The sequence below is a fragment of the Symphalangus syndactylus genome, chromosome X (genome assembly GCF_028878055.3).
Source record: "Symphalangus syndactylus isolate Jambi chromosome X, NHGRI_mSymSyn1-v2.1_pri, whole genome shotgun sequence".
Lineage (NCBI taxonomy): Eukaryota > Metazoa > Chordata > Mammalia > Primates > Hylobatidae > Symphalangus > Symphalangus syndactylus.
In genome coordinates, this window is record NC_072447.2 from 66,658,973 (window position 1) to 66,671,372 (window position 12,400).

Sequence of the window (12,400 nt, forward strand, 5' to 3'; positions counted from 1 at the left end):
AGTGGCACACACAAGGCCTTATAATGAACTGTAAACCTTCCAACAGAGCAAATATCATCCCTAACCACTCCCTAGCCCTTGACTAAACACTTAAAATTATTTCTAAGAGGGATAGTACCAAATTGCCACAGACCCAAGGTCTAATCAATGACCTTAGGAAGACTCGATTTTCTGAAATCTATACTTAATTAGGTAATGGCAACTCTCCTCCTCCTAACACGTTAGGAATGCTGGTTCAGAAAGAAGAAAACCAAAACACATACCCCTCTTTTTGATAAAGTTTACAGTAGGGGTGTCCAATCTTTTGGCTTCCCTGGACCACACTGAAAGAACTGTCTTGGGCCACACATAAACTACACTAACGATATTTGATAAGCTAAAAAGAACAACAAAAAAAAACCTCAGTGTGTGGTGTTGGGCTGCATTCAAAGCCATCCTGAGCCACATGTGGCCTGTGGTCCATGGGTTAGACAAGCTTGGCGAGTGAGCATGTACCTGCACCATTGTAGTGAATTGGACCGTGTATCTTCTTCGGCCTGCAGTGAACCGCACGCTTGTCTCCCCAGATTTCCAGGCAGAATCAATAGTGCTATTGTTGCTTGCACTGTAACTACACCAACGCCCAGAGCGATCATCAAACCAGCGCCAGTTGTTGCTGTTGGATTGCAGGTACTAAATATAAAAGTACAAAGTTTCTTTGTATTTCTTTCAAGGTTGATTAGCAGAAATAGTAACTTCATCAGTGTTCACTGCTAAAACTCACCCAGGAAAAAGAAATACACTGGACAATAAATTTTAAAAACCAAGAGAAAATTTTTCATATGCATTTACTCTCACATTCCTTAATCTCTCTGCTACACGTTTAAAAACATGTCTTCTAAAGTTCAGGTGTTGAAAACTTAATCCCTAATTTAACAGTGCTGGGAGGTGGGGCCTAATAAAAGATAATTAGGTCATGGGGACTCTGCCCCTCATGAATGGATAAATGTCATTATCCAGGGACTGGGTTAGTTATTGTGACTGGGTTGGTTATAAAAGCGAGTTTGGACACCTCTTGCTCTTCCACCTTCTGCAATAGAAGGATGCAGCACTAAGGCTGTCACCAGATGTGGTCCCTTAGATCAGCCTCGAGAACTATGAGCCAGATAAACTTGTACAGTTTATATTAATTATTTTTTTTGGAGACAGGGTCTGACTCTGTCACCTAGGCTGGAGTGCAGTGACGCAATGCCGGCTCCGTTCACTGCAACCTCTGCCTCCCGGGCTCAAGTGATCTCCCCACCTCAGCCTCCTGAGTAGCTGGGACCATAGACGTGCGCCACTACGCCTGGTTAATTTTTGTATTTTTTGGAGAGATGGGGTTTCACCATGTGTTGCCCAAGCTGGTCTCGAACTCCTGAACTCAAGTAATCTACCTGTCCCAGCCTCCCAAAGTGCTGGGATTACAGACGTGAGCCTACGGTGCCCAGCCTATAGTTTATAAATTAGTCCGTGGTATTACGTTATAGCAACAGCAAAACGGACTAAGATACTTTTCCTAGAAAAAAAAACTATCTACAGTCCCTTATCTTGCCATCTTCTACTTTCCTTTTGTTTCCACTGATTTTCCCTAAAAGGGGAATGTTCACCTGAGATGTACTGAAACAAAAATTCTGTTTCCAAGAAGGTAGTGAGATGATGTGGCACAATAATCTTCATCTAAGGAGTGTTTGCTTTTTGGAAGGATTGCTGTATACTCAGTCCCTTACATAACAGAAAAGCCACTCCTCCTCTGGAGACAGCACACTCCTTCAAAATTTACTTCCAGAGTAAATTATTCAGAAGAGAAACGTAGCTGTGAAAATCCCTTAAGAGATTTATACATTGGTCAGAGACTTCTATATTCTTCACTACTCTCTCATATTCTCTTCTGGTCTACTCTTGCCTCAGGAAGCTAAACCTTCCTGCAATCATACATACTACATTACACACCTTAGTCATCTGGGCTCTCCTTTTTGAGGAGATGGCTGTCTTTTCATAGAAATCAATCAGGAGCAACACTGGTGTGATCCACCTAAAAAAGAAAAATGATCTGTTTTGGGAAAGCAAGAAACCTGCACAAATTGGGAAAATATATCTTAATTTCATCAGGTGCTTCCTTTATAATTTTAAAACCACAGAAGTACCACAAATTTGCCCCATACATGCCCCAGAAGAGTGCCTGATTCAGGCCCATGTCCCAGGGAAATAGAAACGAAACTAGGGTAGATATAGGGTTACTCACTTTGGGGTCTGGACTTCCTTCTGCTCCTTGGCTGCCTGGAGGCAGGGCTGAACCACTTCCAAGAGTTTGATTAGGACATTAAGGATGCCACTCGATTCAACCACCCAAGCACAAGGTAGCTTCAACTCCTGATAGATCAAAGGGGAAAAAAACAACAACCAGATACCAATTTCTACTCAGTAACAAAGATTAGCATTGGATAGGGGAACATAAGGGTAAATAATAATAGAATTGGTTGAGTTCAAATTTTACCTCTTACCATTTACCAGTTGTGTAATCTAAGATGTGTTAAATTTTCTAGGCTTTGGTTTCCTCATGGTTCAGAGGAAATAATTTTTACCTTCAGAATAATTGTGATGATTGAGGTTTTATATATATTAATATAAAGTACCCATATGCTTAATATGGAAATGGTTTATCACCAAGGTTGTGCAGTCTAACTATGTTGAAGTTGTAAAGCTTTAGAGTTACAGAGAAATTTTATAATCTTTCAAGGAAAATGGAGTAATTAAACACAGTTAATGGTTCGTCTTACGGGGCTAAACCAAAGTGTTACTTTTAACAGGAAATCACTGGAAGTAAATGTCCAAGGATAGGTAATTATTTAAATAAATTAGAGAACATTCAAAGATGGAGTAATGTATATAGCAAATGGGAAAATAGTCATAATACTTAACAAAAAGAATATAAAACTTTCTATACAGTCTTGTCCCAATTGCTTAAATGAACAAGAAAAAAAACTAAAAGAAAATACAAGACTGTTACTTGCGATTTTAGATGGGGGGTCCATGAATGATTCTCTCTTCAGTACTCTGAAACCTTTCCCACAAGTATCTATTTACAAAGTGCTACAGTAAGAGTTATCACTTCCATGATAAAGGAAACCCCCAAGACAGCTGTTACACAGCTTGACTCTTATATTGGACTTATCTCCTGAGTTGCTGTATGTAAAGGGTTCAGTTCATTAAGTTCAGGTTTTAAAAATAATGAGCCACAAATGAAGTCATTTGTCCAAGGTCAATTGCCTCCTAGTTCCTATGCTGGTTGGATCAGGTCTTGCCCAAACCACTCTCTTGCCTCAAATAATCTGCTGACTAAATAGGCAAGGAAAAGACAGAGGAATCTGATTCCATCTAATGTCTATTACCTCAATATTGACCACATCCAATTTGCATACCCTACTCTACTACGTGGCTGCCAGTTAGGTTTCCTCAGAGGAGCAAAAATGTTCTATGACCAAGCTCTGTTAGTAATTTAAATACTTTTCTTTTAAACTACCACCTCACAATTCTGACTCAATTCAATTAATGCTTGTTCTCAGAAGCCCTTCTCACATAAATCCAAAGTGATACATACGACTTTCCTAAACCCAGATAAAACCAGTGATATCATTCTAACACAAAATGCTGTATTTTATACGTAATTATATGCATTTTAGCCTATCAGAAACTGGGCTCTTGAAATGCAGGACTCATGACTTATTCTTCGCTTTATCGTCTTCAATGCCTCATATATGGTAAGTGTTTGATAATTCTTTCATGAACGAATTACAAGGCCCCAAAGATCTAAATCTTACCTCAAAAAGTAGCGTTAAAAGCAAGATTCTAGTAGCCAAATTGGAGGCCTGGGGCAGTGTGGCCATCTGACTTATCCACTCTGACACGGTTTTTGTGTCACTTGTTGTCAGGGGAAGAGCAGCTTTGATCAATACATCAGCAGCTTCCCACACCTAGAAGAGCAAAAAAAAGGTTAAGTCACGGAACCGCAGAGCAAGATGAGGTTTCTGAAAATATTCTCAACCTTTTAAAATACTCCCTCTGCCTCCAACACATTCACTGAAGAAAGGCAGGTAAATCTAACATATTCACCATAGGGATTTAGAATCTGTATCAAAAGATGTATGCTACTAAAGGATCACCACTAAACAATTACTTTATTAGGCTAGACTATAAGAAGCCTAAAATCTAAGTTAAAGGAAATGAATATTTTAAAACTTCCTGGTGCATACAGTCAACCCCAAAAAGGTTCTATCAACTTATACGTCCATCAGCAATCTTTCATTGTATCTCTCTCTCAGAATTATTGTTAAAAAATAGACACTAAAACTTTCTGTGAAAAAATGTTTTATCCAGTTTTCCTTTGTGTTCTTGTGCATTAAAGTTCTATTTTACAAAGCCCAGAAAAAAGTTTTCCCTTTTTTCATTTCTTTCCCTGCTTCTAGAATGAAACATTATATAAAACAAGATTCCAGTAACTTAAATACAATCGAAATGTTAACTGGCTATCTGGGTGTGGGGATTTAAGGTAATTTCTTTCTTATCTCACTTTTATAATTAGCATACAGTAATTTCATAATGAGAGAAAAGAAAAAGAGGACAAATATCAGGTCACAAGTATTCATCAGGATGGGGACTCAGTTGTTCAAGTGGCTGTTACATAGGAAAAAACATTTATTCAGCATTAGTCCAGGGGACGAACCTGACTCAAGGGTGAGGCACATTTTGGACATTTTAAGAGAAAAGTAGAAAAGGAGAGCTTTGTTTTTCCCTTCTAAAGACATTTTTGTGCGTGCGATGTAGTTAATACACTGTTTCAGGATTACCAGATCGAAAGAATCCAAATAGAGAATATAGCCGTATCAGGTAGAATGAAAATCTGCTGATTTTTCAGAAATCAGGTTTTGACACAGGCAGGCAAACCACTTCACATACTCCCCTCTTCTGACCCCTTGAGAGCTCACCTGATTGACTACTTGCTTCAGAATCATGTCACGATAATCTGCTCCATTACGTTTGATTGCTGTCATGATCAGGTCACACACACGGTATACTGTGTCTGGCAGTTCATCAAGAAGGTGGAAGCAGCCTGGCAACATAGTATCTGTGAAAGTGTGAAGCTCATCTTGTTCCAACGGGTCAGCATCCTGGAACTTCTCTAGACATTTAGCCTCTTCCTCTTCTTGCTTTTCCCGAGCTTTCCGTTCCTCTTCCTCCTTCCGGCAAGCAACTTCCTGGAAGCAGGGAAGGAAGTGTGAATAATACACAGGAGAGGTGAAGGAAGAAAGATAAGAGAGACTCTGAGAATGTATTTGCTCTACCATATGATTACCCTCAACCTTCTCCTCAAGCAGCTGATACTTTCATCCAGGATGTGGCAGCCACAAAGTTTAAGGCAAGACAGGGAAGGTAGAAGGGAGGGACGCTTCAAACAGTTTTCACTGTCAAGTCATTTGCAGCATTCTATACTACCTCCCACAAAATCATTTCTAGACATTGTTCTATATTCTGTGCCAGCAGGGAAAATTAAAGAAACTGTCACCTAGGAATATACAGCCAAGTTCGGCCTAATGGCACTACTGAGTACACTTTGGGTCTCTTATTCGAAAATAAAGATTAATGCTTCATGTGCCTCCCTTAAAGCTTCAGGTCAATACAAGGTAGCTCAATGACGGATGGCAAAGCTGGGATGAATTAGTACTCTTCTCATGTCTTCCTTTAGATTTGAATTCTATCAATTAGTTTGCAATACTAGCAGAATGTTCACAGAATACTAAGATTCATGTGCCAAGCCCTTTAGGATGCAGTGTCCTATAGTTACCTCAGGTGACTCTGCCCTTTGATCCATTGGAATATCCTGTCCCAGAGACATAGCAATTGCTCTCATCATCTGGTCCTCTTCAGACATGCTGAGATCCTACAGTGTTAAGAGAATATCCAGTAAGGATACACACTCAAAACAAAGAAACCCAACAAGACCACTGCAACTCACAGGGAATCAGACATCTTGCGCTCAAGCTAAAGAGAGAGGAAGGGGCTCAAAACGCTGCTCTTGTATAAGTCAAACCCTATTAGGCTTATGTGGTTACTACAAACAAGAACAGATGAGGAAAATCACATGTAAAACTAAGTATAGGAAGGGGGCTTCAATGTGACCATCTATTCTACATCTTAGAAAAGTGTGCCTCTTCTATTGTTTTGTGACTGGGGGTTCTTCTGCAAACAAAGTATAGTAATTTGTATTGTTGGGGGATAGAAAACTTGTGTTATTATGAAAAGAAAATACTGGCATGGACACGTTTTAAAATGAGAAGCAGTTTATAGAAAGGAAGACCAATGACAGAATAATAAGGGGAAAAAGGACTTCAGCAGTCAAACCAATATCCTGGAAAATCACTGCTCCTGAGCCAACTTACCCGAACAACTCCTCCCATGATTGGAGGAGGGTGGGTTAGAAGGTACTCTGTGGCCTGCTCCATGGTGCTGGTGTTTAACAGTGCCTCCATTGCATGTTCCCTTGTGAAGCCCATGTCCATGAGCTACATAAAGAATGCAAGGGCTCAGAATCACATAAGGGAAATCCAAATACATTTTTAAAAGGAAGGAATCTTTTCAAGATGGAAATAACTTTTTCTAACTTCATCTGAGCTGAGAGCATTTACGAGCTAGGGCAATTAGGTAAAATGAACAATCCTTTCTGTTTGGTGCTTCTATAGCATTCTAAGCTACACATTGGGTAAGGAGCCAAGAAGATTCTCAATTTCATCCTCTAAGAAAGTTGGGGGGATGCATGGTTATTATGATTAACAGGGTTATTATAATTAAAAGATTGAGACTCATACAAAGAAGTATAAATTGGTCCCAACTTTCTGGAAAACAAACTGGTAACAGAGCAAGTGCCTGAAAAACTGACCTAGTTATTCTACTATCAGGCAATAATCATGAGATGTATGTAAGGATTGGTACGTAAGGAAACTATACAACACAGTGTTAAAACATCAAACTGTAAGAAAATTAGCATCCAACAATAAAAGAATGACCAATTAGTAAAAAAAAGTTCTTGATAACAGCAATACAAGTATACGTATTATTTGATGTTAATGACGTAAAAATTAGGCACAAGACTGACTGAAAAAGGAGACAATGACTATTTTGTGTGATAAAATTACGAATGCCTTTTAAAAGTCTTGTATTTTCCAAATTTGGTAGAGTATTTATTACTTTAATGATAAAAAACGGGACAAGTGTATATAGTAGACAGATTTGAACAGGACTCTAGACATAAAGCTAACACACATACATAGAAACTCCAGGAAGAAAATCTTAAAATGCTCTTTGAGATGGAAGTGGCAGGACTTTACATGTCTTTCCCCTACCCTCTTTCTGGCCTCCCAATTTTTAAAATGCCCCTTATACATTTTATTTGCAAGTGAAAACAAAAGTTTTGTAGGTGACTAAGGTTTCAGAAAGCTCTTGTTGGAGAATAAATCTGGTTCACAATATCCATTCTCTTTACAGGTTAACCAGAAAGTAAATGAGGACAGTTTGCCTCCACTGAGGCAGCAGGAGGCTACTGAGAATACTCATCAACATGCCTGAGAGGAGTATTACCCGTGCAGAGCATCAGCACTATACTCCAGTTTTCCTCAGGAGAAAAAAAAAATAAATACTAAGAGAAGGAGGAAATTTAAACTGTCTCCTGGTTAATGTGACCAGGGACTTAGTGGTATGTGAGCTTAGAAAATTCATAAGCATCACACTCCATTGGGTGCAAAGTCTGGACCCTGGAGTGTGAGGCCAGCACCCTACCTGTTGCAGTTGTTGCTGGTTGACTTGAGGTTCCCGGCGGGAGCCACCTTCCTCTTGCCCTGTATCCTCTTCTCCTCGAGACCCCTCCTTCTCCTTGCTTAGTCTCTCTCGAATCACAGGTTCTCCTCGGAGGATGTGGCATAGAATGGCCAGCATGGATTCAGCCATTCGTCCACCATATACCTTCAGGGGTTTCCGGTTCCATAGGTTTTTGATGCAAGTAAAGGCTGCCTGTAAGTAATTTGAAAATTGTGTGATAATCATTTTGCCTCAATTCAAAGCTCAGAAGGATTAAGCTAAAGACCTATGGAACAGTTCTTCCACAACTAGTACCAACAACAAAATAATTGGCCAACATGAGGAGGTCTAAGGAGGCACAGAGAAGAGGCATTTTACTCAACCTGAAGTAGTGATATAGTTTGGAATATTTGCTCTGCCCAAATCTCATATTGAATTGTAATCCCCAGTGCTGGAGGTGTTTGGGTCATGGGGGTGGATCCCTCATTGTTTAGTGTTGTCTTCATGATAGTGAGTTAGTGTGTAGCACCCCCTCCACTTCCTGGCTCCTGCCATGTGACATGCAAGCTCCCACTTAACATTCTGCCATGACTGTGAACTTCCTGAGGCCTCCCTAGAATACCAGCAGATGCTAGCACCAGATGCTAGCTTGTAGAACTGTGGGCCACAAAAATATCTTTTCTTTATAGATTACCCAGTCTCAGGTATTTCTTTATAGCAATGCAAGAACGGCCTAATGCAAGTACCAATCTGAAATTTACAACTCAAATGTTTATCACGGAAAATTCTCAAATGGTCTATATTCCCTTACGTAAGGCAGCCCTATCTGGGAGTTGGATCCAATGGTTCTTAAATAAGCATGTTATTTCATTAAGCAGGACAAAACAGAGTGGGAACTACTTAGCATGAGAAATTCCTTTTGATTTTAGAACACTGAATACTCACTTTCTGAGTTACCACAAGGAAACGCAGTGCACTGAATTGGGGAAAGTTCTGGACACCTCCAGGCAATTTGGCAGGCAGCGAATGTGGAGATTCAAGCACCGTGGTGGGATTCACCATCTTCTCCACCAGCATCAGCCAGGCATCTAGGAATTCTCCTGTGCCATCAGGCAAGTCCGAGTGTTCCAATCCCTCAGAAACAGGAACTTTACCTCCCATGGACAGAGCCCAGTTGAAAGTTCTAAATTCAAATAAGGAAAAGTAGACAGAATATTAGTATTTTACCCTGGCAAGGGGGGTTTACATCTAAAAGGTCTCCAATCTCTATATTGGCACTACACGTCCCTCTTCTTAGAGCTATTAAGTCTAATCTGTCCAACAGTTTTCAGCTATACTATTTTTTTCTTTTGTTCCGCCTCTCCTCCTTTTTTGGAGTCTTAAAAACCTAAAGCAGCCGGGCGCGGTGGCTCACGCCTGTAATCCCAGCACTTTGGGAGGCTGAGGCGGGTGGATCATGAGGTCAGGAGATCGAGACCATCCTGGCTAACACAGTGAAACTCCGTCTCTACTAAATATACAAAAATTAGCTGGGCATGGTGGTGGGTGCCTGTAGTCCCAGCTAGTCGGGAGGCTGAGACAGGAGAATGGCGTGAACCCGGGAGGCAGAGCTTGCGGTGAGCTGAGTTTGCACCACTGCACTCCAGCCTGGGCGACAGAGCGAGACTCCATCTCAAAAACAAACAAACAAACAAAACGAAAAAACAAAAACCTAAACCAGTGAAACTCATCTTGAAATCATCTGACCAAGAAAAGCAGAAAAATTATATTCAGAGAAACAACAGAAAAAGACGAACCTATTTTAAAAACCCATACTTGGAACCGGAAGCCACATGAGAAAAAGCAGAGACCCTTACAAACACAACTCCAGGGGAGGCTAAATCCTACCCTCCAAGGTAAATGGAGACAAACATGGCTACTTCCCAGAACACTGAAGGATACAACCAATAGCTATTTCTATATATCCCACTGTTACAAGATAGGGTACTTAAAAGCAGTGGGCTGGGAAGGCACACAGCAAAGACCAAACTCCAAGAAATGCTCCTCTGTGAAGCAACTTGATCCTTACTCAAAAAGAGCATTGTGGCCTCCGGAGCAGAGAAACTTTTGCAGCATGAGGTGGTAGGGATACTTCCTCTCATCAAACAGCATTGGGGATGTGAAACCAACTGAACAGATGAAGAATGTCAGCCTGAAAGTGGAAAAAAAGGCAAAACTTTAACCTTCTGTAAAGCAGAGACAGAAGCAATAGGAAGTCCATGTAAAAGGCAAGAGTAAAACTGGCACACTGAAGTGACAGGTCCCACCTACTAAAGAATACAGGATGAGTATCCTTATCAGAAAATTCAAAATGTTCCAATTATCTGAACATTTTGATTGCTGACGTGATGCTCAAAGTACATGTTCATGGGAGCATTTCAGATTAGAGATGTTCAACTGATAAGTATTCCGCAAATATTCCAAAACCCAAAAAATCCCAAAATTCAAAACACTTTCTGGCCCCAAGCATTTTGGATAAGGGATACTACCTATATAAGAATACTGAAATGCAGTTTGACTGTAAATACTTAAAATATTGCCCATGTTCTGTACTTGGTACAACCAAAACAAATAACTTACACTTCATTTTCTAGAGTAAACAAGGGACCTCCAAGTTCTCAAATTCAGTGGTTCACTCTCCATTTTAAGTAGTATTAGGAACAAATCATATATTTTTTATTGTAACTTTCTAGTCCCTGAATCTCAAGCTGAACTTCACCTGAATCGGGGAGTAGGTGTATATGGTGGCGGCTGCCAAGATAACCCCTTAGTCAAGAGCTTAGTGAGAGCTGAGGCTGTTGATCGCGCGGCAGGTGTCGGTGCTGTAGTGGTGCTGGCAGCATGATGGCTCCTTCTCTGGCGGACAGGAGATCCCACACAAAGTTTAACAAGAAGTCCAAATAGCTCAGCAAGTGCTCGGCCTAATCTGGAGGAAGCTGTAACCCAGAAGTCAGAATAAGACTGTACAGTATTCCCAGAATGGTTCAATTACAACAGACATATTACCATTAACATATTTTTATGACTCACCACTTCCTCCTACAACCCCTAGTTAACACTTGAATTTGTTCTACATTCAATAATCCAAAAAGGAAGTCCCACAAGGAACAAATGCCACTTTTGACGGTAGGAGACAGATATGTGGCACTCAACAGATATCAAATGTAAAAGACAAATAAGCACTCATACTGCTAGAGGAGCATAAACTGAAACCATATTTAAGTTAAATGATATCTAGTGGATGATGTCACTTAAAATGCCTACAGAGAACTTTAAAAATGCCAAAAACGATTAGCCACTTAGAAAAGAAAAGATCACTGACAATATAAATAGTCTGATCACAAAAAAAAAATATGTAGTCCCAGGGGAAAAAAAAAAAAAAACTAGGAAAAGCACGAAAATTTTTACAAGTAGCTTCTTAAGGAATTAAGCAGATTATAGACATCTCAAATTTTCCATTTCACAGGATGCTTTTCAATATATAATTGAACAAAGAAAAGGCAGCATACAAATATAAACATATGTAAAAGAAAATACATAAAAAACTGAGTGCTTTCCAGCTTCTCTTTAAATATTTCATGTGTTTTTATATTTCTACAATGAAATATACTTTCAAAATCATAAATGAAAATGTTGCCATAGTATTTTAAAAATAAACGTTATTTCACCATGATCCAGAGACAAGAAGGGCTAGGTCTGAATCAAAGTACAGTTGACGCTTGATCAACACAAGTTTTGAACTATAGATGTTTACTTATGTGTGAATTTTTTTTTTCAATAAATATACTGAAAATTTTGGAGACTGGTGACAATTTGAAAAAACTCCCAGATGAAACATGTAGCCTCAAAATATTGAAAAATTAACAAAAAGTTAGTTATGTCATAAACGCATAAAATATATGTAGATACTAGTCTATTTTATCATTTACTACCATAAAATATACACAAATTATAAAAATTTAATATTTATCACACGCACATACACTTATACACGGTGCCATTTGCAGTAAATAAGCAGTACTGAATAACTGGATAAATTTAGTACATATTATACTCTGTAATAATTTTGTAGCCACGACCTGCTGATACTGTGGTGAGCTCAAGTGTTGCCACAATCTGCTTAAAACACTGTGTGAGGCTAAGCACTTCTACATGAACAGTTCATCTCTCCAGTAAATTGTGTAGTGATCTCTCATGGTTCTCACATTATTTTTGATGTTTACCGCAATACTGTAAACCTGGAATAAACCTGGGTCACTCTATGACCCCACATGAAGTGTCACTAGTGATGCTGGAAGTGCTCCCAAGAAGCAGGGAAAAGTCATGACACTTCAAGAAAAAGTTGAATTATTTGATATGGATTGCAGATTGCCCACCACTTCAGGAAAAATGAATTCAGTGTAAAGACCACTGTAAAACAAAGAAAAGGAAATTAGTGAAGCTGTTGCTGCAGCTACACCAGCAGGCTTGAAAACCTTGCACTTTTGTGAAATCT

At 39.5% G+C, this 12,400-nt stretch overlaps 1 protein-coding gene across 18 annotated transcripts in view; it reads right to left on the reverse strand.

Moving 5' to 3' along the window:
• HUWE1 (HECT, UBA and WWE domain containing E3 ubiquitin protein ligase 1) overlaps positions 1-12,400 on the reverse strand; it is a 154,756-nt gene that overhangs the window by 49,285 nt on the left and 93,071 nt on the right. For all 18 annotated transcript variants that reach the window (XR_008654901.2, XR_008654900.2, XM_063634803.1 and 15 more), the window contains 11 exons: positions 10,625-10,841; positions 9,935-10,057; positions 8,812-9,049; positions 7,849-8,079; positions 6,456-6,578; positions 5,861-5,956; positions 5,004-5,273; positions 3,840-3,992; positions 2,264-2,391; positions 1,972-2,053; positions 496-672 (listed from right to left, as the gene is read on the reverse strand). Coding sequence is in view for 16 of the 18 variants with exons in the window: in XM_063634803.1 (XP_063490873.1) it covers positions 496-672; positions 1,972-2,053; positions 2,264-2,391; positions 3,840-3,992; positions 5,004-5,273; positions 5,861-5,956; positions 6,456-6,578; positions 7,849-8,079; positions 8,812-9,049; positions 9,935-10,057; positions 10,625-10,841 (1,838 nt within the window). In the remaining 2 variants the exon portion in view is untranslated. The remainder of the gene's footprint in view (positions 1-495; positions 673-1,971; positions 2,054-2,263; positions 2,392-3,839; positions 3,993-5,003; positions 5,274-5,860; positions 5,957-6,455; positions 6,579-7,848; positions 8,080-8,811; positions 9,050-9,934; positions 10,058-10,624; positions 10,842-12,400) is intronic.